This window comes from Protomyctophum bolini (assembly GCF_963924005.1).
Source record: "Protomyctophum bolini genome assembly, chromosome: 16".
NCBI lineage: Eukaryota > Metazoa > Chordata > Actinopteri > Myctophiformes > Myctophidae > Protomyctophum > Protomyctophum bolini.
Genome location: NC_137877.1, coordinates 22,015,139 through 22,033,686, shown reverse-complemented (window position 1 = coordinate 22,033,686; position 18,548 = coordinate 22,015,139). Strand labels below are relative to the sequence as shown.

Genomic DNA, 18,548 nt, shown 5'->3' with positions numbered 1-18,548 from the left:
TTGGTGGCGTTGCTTTGTAGATCTGCTATTTTCAAAGCATGATCTATCTATCTATCTATCTATAAATGCACCACATCTCTATACGTGTGTATGTCTTTAATCCACATAAATTGAGTATTTATTTGAGTCTCTAACCCTGCTGTGAGAGTGGTGGCAATTATTTCATATCCCACACAGTGGGGGCAGCAACGAGTGTCCAAGCAAAACAATAAGTGAGATAGAAATAACTAAATTGGCTCTAACATGCAGTTGTCATGGCTGAAAGTTCCCACCTGATGTTGTGTGGGGGGAGTTCAGACTGTTCCAGTCTCCAGACCGTTCTTACTACTGAGCAACTGCTAGCTTACATAGTGTCTTAAGAGAAGGATTCAAGACTAAGATGTGCAGGTTATCAGTGGGTGTGCAGACTGTGCCGTCGTGTCCCCGAAAGAGGATGATACGATCTCCCACCATTCAACAGCACATATTATACATTGGACAGGGTAGGGTCCCTTCCCCTTGGGCTGAACCTCAAACACTCCGATGTCCCGATGATGGTGGAAGGCCTGACTCACACGGTCACAACAGATTGATGTATAGCTGATGCATGAGACTTGTTTACTGATGCAAGCTTGCAATGCATTTCCAATGGGAGTCACATGGTTTGACACAACATTTTTGTTGTATGAGGGGGAGGGGTGCAGTCGAAACACAGCCGAAAGCCGTAGAAGAAAAATGTTGTGTCAAACCATGTGACTTACATTGGAAATGCATTGGGAGCTTGCATCAGTAAACAAGTCTCATACATCTAGCATGCATCAATGTTGTATGCTAGATCGAAAGGTGTGAGTTGCCAACTCGCCATCCTAAAAATGATGTGCAATAATACAAACATGAGTCTGCGTGTGCGTGCATTGCTTGTGTGTGTGGCTGTGCACGTGCATGTGTGTGCACAATGCACATTCTTACATAGTTCATTGTGCATGTGTGTGTGTGCATGCATGTGAGTCTGAATATAAATCACATTTTACTTTCGTGATCCGAGGTCGTTTGCAAACTTTTGGACAAAAACCTGTGTCCTTCAAGGCCGATTATCATCAGTAAAATGAGTCGACATTAAAGTTGCATTGCACTTTACCTCCTCCATGCCTTTCAAGGTGCACTTAAGGTAACCGTAGTTAGAGAATGCATTAGGGCTCCATGCGTCTTATACTGAAGGTCTCTCCCCTCTCCCTTTGCCGTTTGCGTCAGCAGAAGTTGTGTGTGTGTGTGTGTGTGTGTGTGTGGGGGGGGGGGGGGGGTATGAATGGCGAAGAAACTGCCCAGAACAATGTCTCCATCCGTCACTCTTCTCACAGCTCTTCTAGCTCTTTCTGTGAAGGCTAGGCTGCCATCATCTTAACCGATGTTCCTTTTCTTGAGCTGTCTGTGTCTGTAACGCGTACAGACATGGACGTGCATGCATGAGTATTGGCCAAATGGCCAATACCGAAAATAGCAGATCTACATAAGTTGAAATATGGAGATACAATGTGTCTGCCACGACAGCAAGGATTATGCTCAAGTGTCCTCCTGTCTTGTCTTTCTGTCCGTCTCTGTGTGCAGAAGTTTGTGGGGAACATGAATTCGGAGGGCGTGGTCCAGAACAGACTGAGCCCCTCGGTGAGGACGCGCTTCCTGCGCTTCGTTCCCCTGGACTGGAACCCCAGCGGCTGGCTGGGCCTCAGAGTGGAGGTGTACGGATGCTCCTACAGTGAGTCATTCATAACTGCATGTTTTCATTATGGGCCTCAGAGTGGAGGTGTACGGATGCTCCTACAGTGCGTCATTCATACCTGCATGTTTTCATTATGAGCCTCAGAGTGGAGGTGTACGGATGCTCCTACAGTGAGTCATTCATACCTGCATGTTTTCATTATGAGCCTCAGAGTGGAGGTGTACGGATGCTCCTACAGTGAGTCATTCATACCTGCATGTTTTCATTATGAGCCTCAGAGTGGAGGTGTACGGATGCTCCTACAGTGCGTCATTCATACCTGCATGTTCTCATTATCCACTGGCTGGGCCTCAGAGTGGAGGTGTACGGATGCTCCTACAGTGAGTCATTCATACCTGCATGTTTTCATTATGGGCCTCAGAGTGGAGGTGTACGGATGCTCCTACAGTGAGTCGAGCCTTGTGGCCTACTTTATGATTTGATTGATTTGATACTTTATTAGCAGGTGTGTTAACAGTAGGCCTACAGCTACAGGTAGTCCGGTCAAAGGTTATGCTAAAATGGATAACACAAAAAAAAGCCCCCAGAGGCCTGGTTTCCATTGTCCATTGTCGTCATACATTTGCATACAATACTACTACAGGGGTACTACAGTTCAAGTTCACCTCTAGATGCAGTAGGCCTGCTCCTCCCGGTCAAATGTTTTTCAACTACGTACAGTATGTGGAAGAATTCAAAAGTATAAATTACAAAGTAATTATTTTTACATCAATGCTTGCTGTATGCAAAAAAATATCATCAATAATATTGATGTGACACGTTGTGTGCTTGCTATATGCTATTTTCACTGTAGTTGACCACTTACGGATAATTATTGTATTCCCCAACAACAATTGTTGCCTTTTGAAATGTAAAGGTGTGAAATTGTTAAAACAAAATAAGTAAATAATAAATAAAAAGAATAGTACAAATACTCAATTAATTGTACTTGGCAGTGAACACCATGGCAAGGCTTACCGGCAGTCTTAGTGGCCCACACCCACAATGCACTTTGCCATGGTGTGGTTTTGGATGTCTCCCAACAATGTTATCTGTCCGGGCAATGTGGACATTAGCGTTGTGCAGCTTCATCTACTCAAATCATAATGCACTATTTAAATCACTGCTTCTCAAAGTGGGGTCTGGGGCCCCCAGGGGTCCTTGATGGGGTTCCAGGGGGCCCCCATGACTCTTTTGATATAGACTAACCCCCTCTGGTTATTAATATTGCCGGTGGGGATAATGTTTCTGGTCAGAATGAATTAAATATGTTTAATATACGGCTTGGTTGAATGCTTGATTCTGATTGGTCAATTGCCGAATTCAGCTGTGTGTCATTTCTGGATAATGACCGATCCACTCTAGACAGTAACTTACCCATGTCTAATCAAAGGCTCGGAGCACCTGGCTGTGCTGCTTGGATTTTATGATTTTTAAATGATTTTCAGAGGCGACTCGTTGTGCTCTGCAGGGCCAAGTTGGAATACTTTCATTACCGTAAGAAAGGAAGTACTTTGTTTTGTTGTCACGTTTGGGTCAATTTATTAATTTGTGTATTAAGTAGCCGTGTAATAAGCGCTATAATCTATGGCTGCGCTATAATCTATTGTTGATAAATCACCCTGTCGGTGATTTATCTATCAACAATGACCACCCAGCGATACATTATCCCTTACACATTCACTTTTGGTAAATTCTGCCTGATATCACAGCTCAACAATTTAATTGTTAACCACATTTACCATTGTGTACCTATCAATGTTGATTTCGTCAAGTAAAACTATGACGAAAAATGTTTGTTGACTACCTTTTTCACAGACTGCAAATAAAAACAGAGCTATGATGAGTAAAACTAAGACTAAATATATTGGCAAGTTCGTCAACAAATAAAAACTAGACTCAAAATGTTAGGGAGGGACTACAGAGAAGATCTCCAGTAGAACTAAAAGACAAAGTTTGGTTGTGAAAATATCATAAGCTTGAGTCAGGGAAGGCTGGGATGTGTTGCTTAACTTGCTTATGAATGCTACTTTTTATTTGTATGGAATATAAAGTGCTATATTAACAGCATATAAAACGTATATATATTTCGTTGATCAGGGTCCCCCTGGGGGTCTGAAGTTCTGAACCTCATCCCCCACCCACTCTACGCTAAAGCTCTAAGCTGAAAATATAGGAGGAAGAGCGAGTGCATTTTCCCGCAGCGGCTAATGCCGCGCAGTCGCCCCCAATTGCCGACAACACCCGCAGCGCTGACACCCTACCCCTAACCCTAACCTCACAGGGAAGCTACGGGTGATTTTTAACCGGAGCTACGGGTGAGTTTAACCAGTGACCAGTGAGAAACTTTTAGTGTTTCTAGTAAGACTATATCTTAATTGCCCAGACTCTTCTTCAACAAAGATGACGAAAGCAAACATTCTTTGTTCTGTACAAAACACTGAAGTCCTTAAACCAGAAACCTAACCTCACAGGGATGACACGGGTGATTTTTAAGCAGAAACGCATGTCTCGGCAGTGGAACAGACCGACACTGCCGCAGAACGAAGCGGCATTGGAGTGTCATCATTCCTAGCCTGGGTTCCAGCCTGATTCTCTGCGTTCCACGGATCTGAAAATGTCACTTCGCAACTCAAGTGACATTTTCAGATCTGCGGAACGCAGCGAATCAGGCTGGAACCCAGGCTGCATAATTCCCCCACCTTCCCCGGCTGGTGCCGCCCCTCCCCCCAGCAGTGCCACGTCTGATTGCCACTGCCGGAGAATTCACTTCATCCTTCTGAAATATAGGCAATCTATACAAGCTGGCAACACATCACGGGGCTTGTGGATATGTTATTTTTGGCAAATCGTTCACCCCTATATATAGGGATGCTAGGGATCGCAGTTAAGTGGAGCTTTACAGTATATCCGATATACTTCCAATGTTCAAACTGTTGTTGATCTACAAGCTGATCAGAGCGTGCCAACAATAGTTGACTGACTGTAGAAAGTTGCTAGAAAGTGGATCAGAGACATGCACTGTATATCTTTTAATGACCTACTTTCAAACATCTTCAGTCTTAATTTCTGCAGCTCTCCCAGTAACAGCGTTGGGCGCACAGTCAGTGTTAAAAATGTGCTAATTCAGGCTATAAAGACAACAGTTATGCTAATTATATATAACCTCTCAATTTTTCATTGATCCTGCTTGGGTTATATGCATGCTTGTAAATCATTTAAAAGACGTATAAAACGCAACAATTCCACGGCAACGATTATGACCCCATTAGACATTTTCCGCCCGCTTTTTCTTTTCTTTTTACTTCTAAGTGCTCCTTTATCATTTTTTGACATATCAAAATGGTAATGTGTAGGGCCCCCGGGATGGGAATGTGGGGGGGAGGGGGGGGGCCTTCCTCTTTGCCTACTCTTTTTTTATTTGCACAGGAGGAAAGACACTCAGGAGTTTCATTTTGTGCGGCGGGTTGAAAATAAGGAGCCAAATCATGCAGCATTTATTAGCAGAGCACACATTCATCCAACATTAATACAGGGGAGGCATGCTGTGGAACGGCTTGGCGGTTATAAAACTGCTCGCTCAGGGATAATTATAACTGTCTTTCACAGTGCGATAATTCACCATCCTCATCCAGTTAGCTAGTGCTTCACAATGTGTGGCCGAGTGCGTCCTGGTGGCGTCAACTCAACCTCCCCCTCTCCATCCCGCCCACCACCACACTCTCTTTATTTTATTTAGTAGCACCTTAGGAGGGAGCATACATACCTCTCAACGCACGGCAGGCTGTCATTGTCTGTCTCTATTAGCTGCTGGCATTGTGTGTGCTCAGCAGTTGATGTTTTCTTTCTAAGCACAATAACCTCCGGAGCCCGCGCACAGCGATATTAACATCCCACCACCGTCCCATCCCAGTAGGTGCCAATCTCTACAGATGTGGCCCTAACATCACTGCTTCATGAAAGGATAACAGATTGAGGGACGAGGTAATGCACAGAATGAAAGCGTTTGTGTCAGGAGGCGCTGTAGGGTGCTGCTGAGCCTAGGGAAATTTATACGCCAACATCACACGCAAAAAAGTAATCATAAAAAACCCTTTCCATTAAGCTGTTACACTGTCCCGTCACTGTAAGGCTTCAATTCTACGCTTGTGAGCGTGGTGTTGTTGTATGTACAGTTTGTTTAATGGAGCCCCTCACCCATGTTCTACCATATCGCTCTGTGAGGAGGTTTTTGTGGTCCTGCAATCAACAACAAAGTTAGCCATTTCTTCATATGATAAATAGCAAATCTACAAGCTTGTGTTGTGAGCTTGTGGATCTAATTTAGCTATTGTTGAATGAATAAATACAATGTAAAAATTCCGACAAAATATTGATGCTGTGGTAAGTGCATTTTTGATTAAATTGTTGAGCTGTGATATCAGTCGGTATACATTTCCCAAAAGTGAATGAACATATTGAACTCAGTCTGACCAGAACCAGGGATACAATATATCCCCACCGGCCATACAAATTACACCGGCGGGATGTCAAAAGTAGCGACATGGAGACCCCCTGGAACTTGTAGATTTGCTATTTCTTTTTTGAATAGCCAAGATATAGTAAATGGATGAAGTGGTTAAAATGATTGTGATGCTATGTTAAGTTATTTAGCTGGGGACCCCCTGGAACCCCCCTTAGGACCCCTGGGGGTCCCCAGACCCCACTTTGAGAACCACACACTGCTATAAGCTACAGTACATACGGGTAGCTGTATTATAGTTAAGGCAAGTTCATTTGTAGAGCTAATTTCAATGAGCTTTACACACAGCATTAAGACAGATCCAGACAGCATCATTAAGACAGCCACATAAACAGAGTTGAATATAATAGCTACAAATAAAAATGACTCAATGAGTTGCCTAAATATGAAACAGAAAAATAAGAGCGTAAAATTACAGTGCAGGGAAAAAAATAAGGTCAATAGCATCATTATCAAGTACTGTAGGTGGCTGTATATATACAGAAGTAAGCATTATGTTCTCCTACTGTGTATACATACAGCATTGTACAGTATAATATCTATATTCTACTGTAGCCTATATCATACAGTGTAATATCTTTATTCTACTGTATACCGGTATCCATGCATTGTACATTATAATGTCCATTATTGTGGCCAATTAAAGACAGGATATTTTGATGTCATTCTATGCAATACACATGAAATGTGATTGTGTTAAACTCCCATTGCTATAACCTTACCTTCTTTGATATCGTTTTATAAACTCAACAATTCCCCTAAACATGTCAGTTTTTTTCTTTTCTTGCCTTCTTCATAGTGTAGGGAGCACCCCCCCCCCCTCTCTCTCTCCACGTGTCACCGTCCCTCAACTCTGTGCCGTGCTGCATTAAAATAGCAGGTGTAAGTTGGAGATTGCATTATTTATTCAGACAGTCCAACCTACACTGCTGAAGCCCTTCAGGAAATATAATGTATTCAGAACTTCTACTGTACATCGCCTCTCCCTTGTAGCACACTACTGTGTGTATTTATTTTTTATTTTTTCTGCCAGAGTGAGATTCAAGGAGCTGTAGGAATGGCGATAAAAAATAGACATAGCTGGGAGAAGTAACAGTGAGTGAGTACAGCCAGTGTTCCAATCAGAAGTTTGAGTTAAAAACTCATTCGCCTCAGAGAAATTGGAGAGGACACTTCATCTCCGGTCAGGGGATGTGACAAAAAAAACATTCAATGCCTGACTCCGTGATGGTTGAGCATCCGATCCGCACATTACCAAGGAGAGTCTTCGGGGAATATAATTCATCCATTTTCTATGGTGGTGGAAGAAGTACCGTACTTGGAATTATCAAAAAAGTATCAGATACAGCAATATAAACTCAGCAATATAAACTCATTTTGCACCTCATTTTAAGTTTGTACGTTAGCAGTTTTACTGAAAAGTAACAGTTTTGGAGGCTTCCATATAGTAAAAGTATGCTTGAAGCTCTCTCTCTCTCTCTCTCTCTCTCTCTCTCTCTCCTCTCCCTTCTCCAGAGTCATACGTGGCAGACTTTGACGGCCGGAGCTCTCTGCTGTACCGGTTCAACCAGAAGTCCATGTCCACGGTGAAGGACGTGATCTCTCTGCGCTTCAAGAGCCGCCAGGCCGAGGGGGTGCTGCTGCACGGGGAGGGGCAGAGGGGGGATTACATCACCCTGGAGCTGCACCGCGCCAAGCTGGCACTCTACCTCAACCTGGGTGAGAGTTAACTGTTCTATACCTCAACCTGGGTGAGAGTTAACTGTTCTTTACCTCAACCTGGGTGAGAGTTAACTGTTCTTTACCTCAACCTGGGTGAGAGTTAACTGTTCTTTACCTCAACCTGGGTGAGAGTTAACTGTTCTTTACCTCAACCTGGGTGAGAGTTAACTGTTCTTTACCTCAACCTGGGTGAGAGTTAACTGTTCTTTACCTCAACCTGGGTAGGGATTTGCATTGCAAATCCCTACATATGACACTGAAATCCTCCCCATAGACAATGACGGAGGGGTGCCATCTCTACCGAACTTGAGCCACGGGAGACACCACTGCAAGTTGCTGTGTCGAGCATTACGAAGTTTGGTAGAGCCGAATCAGCCCCGTCCGAGTTGTAACCCGATATGGGCATAATTGTAAATAATGTCAAACCCGAACTCACTCACCCAGCCCGACCCAGCCACGGTGAAATTGCACTTTCGTACTAGTGTAATGTATTTCAGTGTAATGTACTAGTTTATTTTCTGTGAGATGGGGTTGGGTTACAGGTGTGTTGTTGTTGTTTTGCAGATGACACCAGGCTGAGGTTCAGCAGTGGTCGTGTGGCTGTCACACTGGGCAGTCTTCTAGATGACCAGCACTGGCACTCTGTCCTGGTGGAGCGCTTCAACAAGCAGGTCAACCTCACTGTGGACTCTCACACGCAGCACTTCCGCACCAAGGGAGAGGGAGACTCCCTGGATGTGGACTACGAGGTGAGTTCCACACAAAAATATGGCATAAAAACGAGTCAGACTGACCTCATACGTCCAAAACTGTAACTTTTCATGATTCAAATTCAAGAATGGCAAAAGTAGCAGATCTACAAGTTCAACATGTGTCACTTCTGTGCCGTGTTTCGAGCTTGTGGATCTGCTACTTTGATGCATTTTTGTGACAATGTAGTATGATCAATAGGGCATTCATTGTACAACGAAACTCAAAAAGTTAGAATATGGAGATAAGAGGTTTCTGCATGACAGCAATGCGGGATATGTATAGGGGATGGGGGGGGGGGGTTCATGCCTCAACCTTTTGATTTTGATATCTCTCTCCCTCTGCTCATTATTTTGTTATCATTAATGTATTTATGTTTGCTTATATCACTATTTTAGTATGTAATGAAAACATTATGTTAAATGTGTACTGACCTGGATCTCAAACATTGAGTCGTGATCATAAATCAACTTCAACTGGGGGGCTTGGTGAAGTATAATAACAAGCAAACATAACTAAAAGATGAATGTATTACTTACAGAAATCTTTCCGAGGGGAGCATAAAATTGTTTAGAACTTGGGGAGAAAGAAAGAAAGAAAAAATTATATATATACACTGTATATCTTTCATGACATGCATTTCTTGGAGACAGGGAGGGGGGGCCTGGATAGTATTGGATAATACTACTTGCACAAAATGCTAATTTGGTATCGCCCCCCGAAACAGTTGTTAAATTCACAGCGTGCGCACGCATTGTCTAGATCAGTACTTCTCAATTTTTGTGTGCCAAGCCACATTGATGATTATATATGTGAAATGGTTTCGTGCCAGGGACCTCCAGAAGAGAAGATTGGACTTTTCAAAAATGTTTAAATAGCAGATAAACAAGCTCACAGCTATTTCGTATTAGCCAACGTGTAAAATATTGATGAAGCGGTTAAAATGACTGTGATGCTGTATTAGCATAACATAACTGGTTTATTGTCCTTTTGTCCTCTGTGAGATTTTGTCTGCTGTATTTGTGGAAGCGCTGATGTGCTCCTTCCTTTTATCACCACATAAATGCAATCGATCAATGAATTATTGATAGTTAAGGACCAAATGGACACATACAGGTCTGTAACTCGTACACTCTCAGAGTCCATGGCCCCTAATGCATGCCAGATTAGGGGTCCTTAAAATGTGTGAAGTTTGAGAACCACTGTACAGTATGTAGTACCTGTATGGACCATAGACTGTAAAAGACAAAGCGTTCTCTGGGTCTGATATGGACGTAAGATGAAGCCTGTCAGTAAATCGCCATCTTTCTAGATCCGTTTGGCCCCAGCTGGCCATTGGCTGGTCCAGACAACGAGGCGGGACTTCCCCCCTTCTTCTTCGTTGGTATTTATTTTGACTCGAGTGGGGGGGGGGGGGGGGGGGGGGGGGTGTGGCCCCGATCATAGACTGCAACGGTAGCCACGCCCCTCAGAACATACTCGGCTTTATGGTAATTTTTTTAATAAATGGGACCATAATTTTCCAAAAAGAATATTATGAAATGAGACTTTAAACTAGTGACTGGAAGCAGAAAGTATTCATGACCATGTTTATTAAGGTAATACAGTCAAGGTGAAGTTGGGCCCAAATACACGGACCTCTATGGAGCTATGGGGTTTTTTGGGCCCAATGACAGCGCCACAACAGGCCATTATATGAACTTTCAGGAAGTCAGGATTTCCTACTGGCTTCAGACACTATTGGCTTCACTGCCCCCCTGGTATTGACACAGTTCCTGTATTTAATGCTGAAGTCATCCACACAGCCTTTTTTCCTTTGTTAATTTCTTCAAAGCTGAGCTTCGGGGGCATCCCTCTGCCTGGCAAGCCTGGCACCTTCCTCAGGAAGAACTTCCACGGCTGCATCGAGAACCTCTACTACAACGGCATCAACATCATAGACCTGGCCAAGAGACGCAAGCCACAGATATACAGCGTGGTGAGTTCTTCTCATTATAACTCGTTGTCTACCAGTGTTCGTCGAATACCTTTTTGAAACTAAGCTATGATGGCTAATTATGACTATTGACTAAATATATTGGCATATATCTTGTCAACAAATAAACAAAAATGTTAGGGAGGGACTGGTGGCGAAGAGATCCAGTAGAACTAAAAGACAAGTAACCGTTGTTACTTCGGCCGACACTGATGTTATGCAAGAAAGAGCAGCTTTGTGCGAGCAAGGAATGGAGGTGCAGAAGGGGGGTCGTTAACAACACCTAACTCTTCTAAATCAAATCATCCACGAGAGTTGTTGCGTAACAGCGTTGAAGGACCTCAGACAGAGAAAGGGGCTGAGAGAGGTCCTTGGCGGAGAACCACTTAAAGGGGCTGAGAAAGTGCGGATTGTCTTTGTTCTTACTTTGGAAGGAGGTCAGCCCTTGGATGAACGGGGGTACGATGGACCCACTGATCCATTCAGTACAGGTTATTATTACCTCCTGCTGCTATAGCCCGGAGATAAATTTCATTATTGAAGGTAGAGGGGCCCCCCTTCCGACCCGTTTGTCAAGGTCTTGTGCTGCTTTAAATGACACCATCCTTTGTGAATTCCAACCCCCAGGAAAGGGCTTCCGGCTCGCTGGTCTCACGCCAAGCAAAGAACAACCTCAGAGCAGAGCACTTCACAAACTGTTTCACACATCGCCTCTGCCCAATAGCGCTCTCTCTCTCTCTCCGACACACATAACATAACATAATCATTAGCATGATTATGTTACTCAAGTAACACAATAGGAGTGGATTGTAGCCAGTCACATAGAATTCCTCCAAGTCACTGTTTTCTTGAAAGGCGCTATATAAATTCAAGTTATTATTACTGTTCCTCACAATTTCTTGTCCATGGGTTAGTTGAGAACCCTGAGAGTGTACGAATGGAACCAAATGGACCCTTACAGGTCTGTACCTCTGAGAGTTAATGAATGGAACCAAAAGCAGGCCTAAAACCAGCCCTTAGGGCTCTTTGTGTTATACTATTAGCATCATTGCATAATCGTACTACTGTAGTATACTATTTGTAAACTGGTAATGAAGTGTAAAGGCTGGTGGAAACCTCATAATATGACGTTTCAAAACTGTCCAAAACTGTTACTTTTCAGGATTCAAATTTCAGTGTTGAAAAGTTCAAAACGTATCACTTCATGAGCGTCACTTTTAAGTTTGAAGTAGATTTGATACTTTTGATGCCGTTATGTGACTCTGCTGTAGAGGACAGCAACAATATCAAACTCAGGGGGTCCTTGAAATCAGTATCAATGTCACATTGAGCTTTTTGCCCGAGGAGATTCCCCCCACGGAGGGTTTTCTCTAAGGCCTCGTGCGTCTTGCTGTCTTTGCCACTCTGTTGTCGGGCAAAGATCGCTGGCATGTTGAATCCTCCGCACTGCGGTGACCTTTTCCTGTGTACAGGAACTCATGTCCTCTGTACTCACTCTTCCTGTCCCCAGGTAGTCCACAGTGCCTATGCCTTTGACATTTAACCCGCATCCCCCTGTAGAGTGACACCTTGCACCCCACACATATACCCTGTGGTGGACAGTAACTATTATGTAACATAAGTAGCCTGGCATTCCTGTGGCAGATTTGTCTGTTTTCCAGGCTAGTACTGTACTTCTCATAGGCAAAAGTTGTAAAAATGTTTACTCCACTACAATTATTTGAAGTCTAATTCATAATTTGATTATTATTTCAAAAGATACATTAACCACTTCAGCCTCATACTTTTGCTATTTCTGCAAGCTCACAATGCGAGCTTGTATAGATCGACTATTTTCAGTGCACTGGCTTGCACAGTATAAATCAATGCACATGCACGCGCACGCGCGTGCACACACACACACACACACACACACACACACACACACACACACACACGTCACTTTTTCTCAGTTCACTTCGTTGAAGAGTGTGAGTGTTTTTATAGAGCCTTCCAGCCAAAACCCCAGCAAAAATACACCCTAAACAGGCCTTATGACACCAAATTAACCAATCTTTCTCAGCCATCCCATTTCTCTGGAGCGGAGCGCCCAGCGCCCATCTATCTGGATGATGATCCAGTCATGCATACAGACAGCAGACACACACAGAACATGTCCCTACCCAAAACACTGAGGTAAACTGGTTGTTGTTTGATTAAACATAATGTGCCACTCAAAAATAATTTGCGTTGAGGAATGCTCTGTGTACAATGGACATAATCACCTTGATCCGCCAACTCCTCCTCCTCCATCTCCTTCCCACAGTGAACCCTGATTTATTCTTCGTCGTACGACGTGTTCCTTGCTGAAAAATCTACAAGCTCACAACGTGTCACGTCCACGACATGCTGTGAGCTATTTTCAGCACAGAGAGATATGCAGGCTGTGAGAACAAAAGCGTTCAGAAACCTTTGCCTTTACAATAAAATCATACAGCTTTCACAAGTTGGCCCGTAAAGACAGAAGCAAAGTGGAAGGAAAAGGATTAGGATTTCACATTGCAAAAGGGATATTATTTCCAAGATGTAAAAGAATAAATAAGGAACTCATTTGGATATTGGTAATGGACATATTGTAGAAGTTGTCACTTTATTAATCCCAAAGTGATTTTTTTAAGGATAGGAATAATGTATGTGGTTCTCTGTCTCTCTCGCTCTGCTTTTCTCTTAATTTCTCTGCTTCCTTCTCTGCACTCCCCTCCCCTCCTCCTCCCTCCATCTCAGTCCTGAGGAAAAATGAGGCCAGGTTGAAGGGATTTTCAGTCAAGGGTAGCAATTTCAGATGTGATCATGTGACATCACATTTTTAATTAACCTTGTAAATATTGTTGATCTTGATTGGGGCAAGGTGACCCAATGTTCCCTCTCTCTCTCTCTCTCTCTCTCTCTCTCTGTCTCTGGTCCCCAGGGCAACGTGACCTTCTCGTGCTCGGACCCCCAGCTGGTGGCCTCCACCTTCCTGAGCTCCAGCAGCAGCTTCCTGTCGCTCCCGGCAACAACAGCGACCACGGCGGCGGCGGCGTCTGCCGGCACGGCGGGCTTCTCCGTGCGTTTCCAGTTCCGTACGTGGAACCCAGACGGCCTGCTGCTCTCCGCCCGGCTGGCCCCGGAGCCCCAGAGACTGGAGCTGCAGATCAGCAGCAGCCGGATACGCCTGACCCTGCACACCTCCACCCAGCACACATCTGAGGTCTCCACCGGTGAGGGGCCAGGGCCGCACACAGGGTACTGTTTAGTGGTGGGAAAGCAAAACAGCATAAAAGGCTATGAAAATGCAACGGCTAAGAATAGATGAGACCCTTTTCTTTACTTATATGGTATATTCCTATTCTGCAAATTAGGAGCATAGACTTTGTATTTTGTGATGAGGGAAGTGTTGAGTTTATCCTCCAACGGTAGGCTTTGTAGTGTAGGCTCCGCATGGAAAGTATTATATCGTCTGTCGGATGGAAAGCTCATTGATTTCCAAAACTGTTACTTTGCAGAAATAGCAAAAGTAGCAGATCTACAAGCTCAAAGCAAATGTTGCTTCCATTTTTAAAGAGACAGTGAAAATGTGTCTGGGTTTTATAAATAATTCTATGCAGTTTATCTGAGACTGTGATAACAGCTCTGTTAGCTTACCTTCCTGTATCCCAGTATAGTGAGGCTGACAGCTCAAACAAGCACTAGAATACAAATGAAGAAATAAAGAAAATGTGGATGCCTTGGCAGCTTAAAAAAAACCCAGAAACAATTAATTTCTACATTACAGTGTTTGAATATCATGATCAAGTTTGCACAAAGATTCAACCAGGAATTTATTTGCCTTTATTCTTGCATGTTTTGACTGGGGTGTTTTGGAGAAGGAAAAATAACAAGCTAAAATAAAACTACAATCTAAATGTATTCCTTTTAAGCAGTCTACTTATGGGAGCATAAATCATGTTTAAACATAATTTGACCTGGCTGACACAGTGGTTTGGGGCATGTACTGTTGTTCACATACAGTAGGCCTGTAATTGGCACACAAAAAAAGAAGAAAGGAACTCCTTTCCTGGCATGCATTTTTTGTGTGCGATTTGTTTCTCAGGGACAGCGCATATTAATAAACATTATTGTAAAATATGCCGGAATTAACCCAGAGGCTAGTCTGCATCCCTAGTCCCCGGCCAGGTGTACAGCTGGCCTGGGACTACAGTATATGGATGAAGAATAGGCTGGGTTATTCACTGCTAGCTAGCTACAGATCACTGGTGTCCAGTGGTGTTTCACTTACAGTAAGTAAAAGTACCACAATGTAGGAATATGCTGTTACAAGTAAGTCATGTATTAAAAATGTAAAAAAGTTCAAAAAGTATTGTCATCAACATATAGCCTACTATACTACTCAAGTAATGAAAAAATATGTAAAATATTCACCCTTCCTTTTTTTGATTGGTCCTCGCTATATACAGTATGCTCATAAGGTGGTACAATTTCTGTCCACTCACTGCATGCCTGCCAAAGACATAATTGATGATCATTGATGATGCCAGGCGCCCAGGAAAATAGGGTTTCCAAGAAACGCATTATAAACAATTAAAAACATGTGCTGTGCTCTGCAGGAAAGAAAAACATCTTGGTGGGTCCTTAGTGAGGACCAATTATATAAACATAAGTTGAACATGAGTGAAGTAGTCCTTTAGTACTTGAGTAAATGTACTGTACTGTTTGTTATTTTGTATCCTGCTGGTGGCGTACATTATCATCAGCAGCACTTTTGTGACAAAGAGTAATGCTCACTGGTTGGCTGTTCTTACAACCAAATGCCAAAATGGACTAGTGCACATGTCAACATTTTCAAATGGGAAACCATCAAACATCATTTCCACTTCTCTCACTCTCTGCCCCTTATTTTCCCATGAATGGATAAATGGCATTTAATCTCCCGTTTAAAATAGTTTTTCTCCTGTTATTAATGGTGCAAAATACTAATGTGTTCTGCATTAGCAGCCGAGCAGTGTCTCTCAACTAGGAATTTAGAGATAGCTCGGCCAAAAAAATAATTTATACTACATTTATTTTTTGGCCTCCCATACACCAATGAATAATACATGCAATATGGATTTAGTCTCTGTTTTGTTCCCCTCGCTAGAGTGGAGTCGGTGAGATCCCGCGGGCCTGATCATGTCCTCCTAAGTCCAGATGTGATTTTCGAACAAACGGAGGTCACCCTCCATCTGTTGCACACACTGGAGCTTCTCTCCCTCTTTCAGACTCTCTGTTTCCACACACAATAACTGTCTGAATTCCAGCATCCGGTTTAATTGTGCCGAATGGGTAATTCTCTCCCGCGCTTGGAAAAGGCTGCTTTCGTTCACCTCTCTAGCAGATGGCACACGCTGGGGGGGTGGGGTATAGTATAGACAAAATGCAGACAGGCACAGCTTGTATGACCTTGACTGTTTAGACCTGTTAGACGAGAGAGAGAGAGAGAGAGAGAGAGAGAGAGCTAAAACAAAGAATATACCTTGGAGGTTTCCTGTCAGGTTTTGGCTCAGAAAGAACAAACAGCATTTAGAGGGCTGATGGATTAGTTGCTTTTTTGTTTGTGATAATGGCAGCTCTGTAGTCTGCACGGTAAAATCCTCATCGTTACACAATGAGTTCAGTTAAAGTGTGAAGTGTGCAGAATGTACAAATGCACATCCATGTACATAGGAGTGACATCACTCTACAACTGTTTGCAGTTGCTGAGTTCAGTTGTGCCAATTCAATCTGGGAAAGCATCTTATTTTATACTTTGGCCACATTAAAAAATAGCAGTTGTACAAGCTTATAGCGTGTTACTTCATGCCACGCTATGTGCTTGTACTGTAGATTTGATATTTAACTGATATAACTGAAGCTGCACCCACAACTGTTGTTGTGTGATAAAGGGGAGGGCTTATGGTAGGGGATGATATTGTGTCACTATATCATTGTTTTTCTTTCAGCCTCCAGGAAGAAAACCTAAATACAAAGGGAAGACATCATTGCACTTAAAAACCACACCAGGGGGTCTAATTAAGTACTGTCACCTACAGTAATAAACACATACAAATCTGGAAAAAATACAAAGATCAATTTGGTATTAAAAATAACCTATCAATCAATCTTGCAAAAAAATCTTGCAAAAATAATCATCTGAGGACCTCCATGGGTTTAATACTCCAGGGGGCTATGGTGGGGAGGCATGGAGGTTTTACCCTTTCTAGAGACTGGTTGTGTTTATTCAATGTGACAAAATTTGACTGAGGGACTGCCATTGGATTTTTTTTTTTTAATTTTGTTTTTCATGTCATGTGAAAGCAGGGAATCATAGCTTCAAATTGACATATTGGTTCGTCAGTTTGACCCACCAGTTTTGGAGGTATGGCTTATAGAGTAATGTCTTGCAGAAAACGAGTTGAGAAAACAGGCTTGGAAAGGTTCACTTCTGTGGTCTCTAACATTACACCTATCTACACGTTTGGGCATTTATTTCATATTTACTAGTAGAGTCACTAGTAGAGAGAGATTTCAGAGGTGTTTGTACCTCCTGGAATTGGCTCACATCTTTTCCAAGCCTCTGCTGCTTTTCACTATAGCTTCACTGTTGACAGAATGGACTTGAAGCTGGCTTGAATGAGTGCGAAAACAACGCAGGGACGTCTGACCAACGTCTGACCAATCCAAGTAGCCGAACTAGTTTTGGGATAGTCACAGAATAGTAATATTGTAATATTGTTTTCTGTAGTCAGCATATTTGATTTGACATTTATTTTATAACTATGGCCAATATGTCATTGTTCTCAGGCAGAAACCTCTACTCTCCGTATTTGACAATGTTTTCATAAATTAACACCCTACTTGATCATACAATACAAAAGCATGAAAAGTAGCATATCCATCCCGGACCACTGGCGTAGCGGCACCTAGGCTACAATGTAGCCTTCGAGTGCTGATCCCGGCCAACGATGGCCTTTTCGGCGTGTCAATCCCCATCTCTCTCTCCCCTTTTCCTGTCAGCCTACTCTCCTATCAATAATAAAGGCATAAAAATAAATACATGTTTTTAAAGGGTAGTAGATTCACCAACTCGTAGATCTGCTTCTTTTGCAATTTTTTTAAATTTGAATCCTGAAAAGTAACGGTGTTGGACATTTGATATTTCCATTCGACAGAGACGAGATAATATAATCTTGCATAACATTTAACGCTGATTATTTCCACTCGAGCTATTCACTACATAACCTGAAAATCTGTTGTCGCCCGTCCCCCCCCCACCACCAGGACACAGAGTAAACGATGGCCTGTGGCATTCAGTGAACCTTGACACGCGCAACTTTCAAATGACCTTGACCCTGGATAATGAGCCAGCATCCACCATTGAACTTGGACAGCGACTGGACACAGAGGACCTCATCTACTTTGGCGGTCAGTATGCTATACACTACCACACAGCACCATTAGCTTCCATTAACTGGTCTTATATGGGCCATAAGGGGCTGAATGTGTTTATAGCACGCCTTTAGCATAGAAATAAATGTATGGCACAAAAGCGCTGGCATCTCTTTCTGTGAACTCGGCCCTTAAAGGACGACTTCGCCCATTTTCAACTTATCTTCATATAATAATATGTCCTTATTAATGCTCTTGATAAAAATGGTACAACAATTACAATTTCCTACTTGGTCTGTGCCTCATAGGGCTGCATGTGGACATGCTTACCAGTGACATCATCGTTAGGCAGATTGTGTATTTAGTTTTAAAAGTTTTTTCTTTTTTTTTTTTTATTATTGACGTGAGAACAATGGCTTTCA

At 42.9% G+C, this 18,548-nt stretch overlaps 1 protein-coding gene across 1 annotated transcript in view; it reads left to right on the top strand.

The window, feature by feature from the left end:
- LOC308330806 (contactin-associated protein-like 5) overlaps positions 1 to 18,548 on the top strand; it is a gene marked incomplete at its 5' end in the record, with an annotated part of 128,416 nt that overhangs the window by 63,285 nt on the left and 46,583 nt on the right. The window contains 6 exons of the mRNA XM_080785861.1: positions 1,585 to 1,732; positions 7,773 to 7,976; positions 8,544 to 8,728; positions 10,564 to 10,707; positions 13,652 to 13,943; positions 18,019 to 18,162. Coding sequence (XP_080641987.1) covers positions 1,585 to 1,732; positions 7,773 to 7,976; positions 8,544 to 8,728; positions 10,564 to 10,707; positions 13,652 to 13,943; positions 18,019 to 18,162 — 1,117 coding nt within the window. The remainder of the gene's footprint in view (positions 1 to 1,584; positions 1,733 to 7,772; positions 7,977 to 8,543; positions 8,729 to 10,563; positions 10,708 to 13,651; positions 13,944 to 18,018; positions 18,163 to 18,548) is intronic.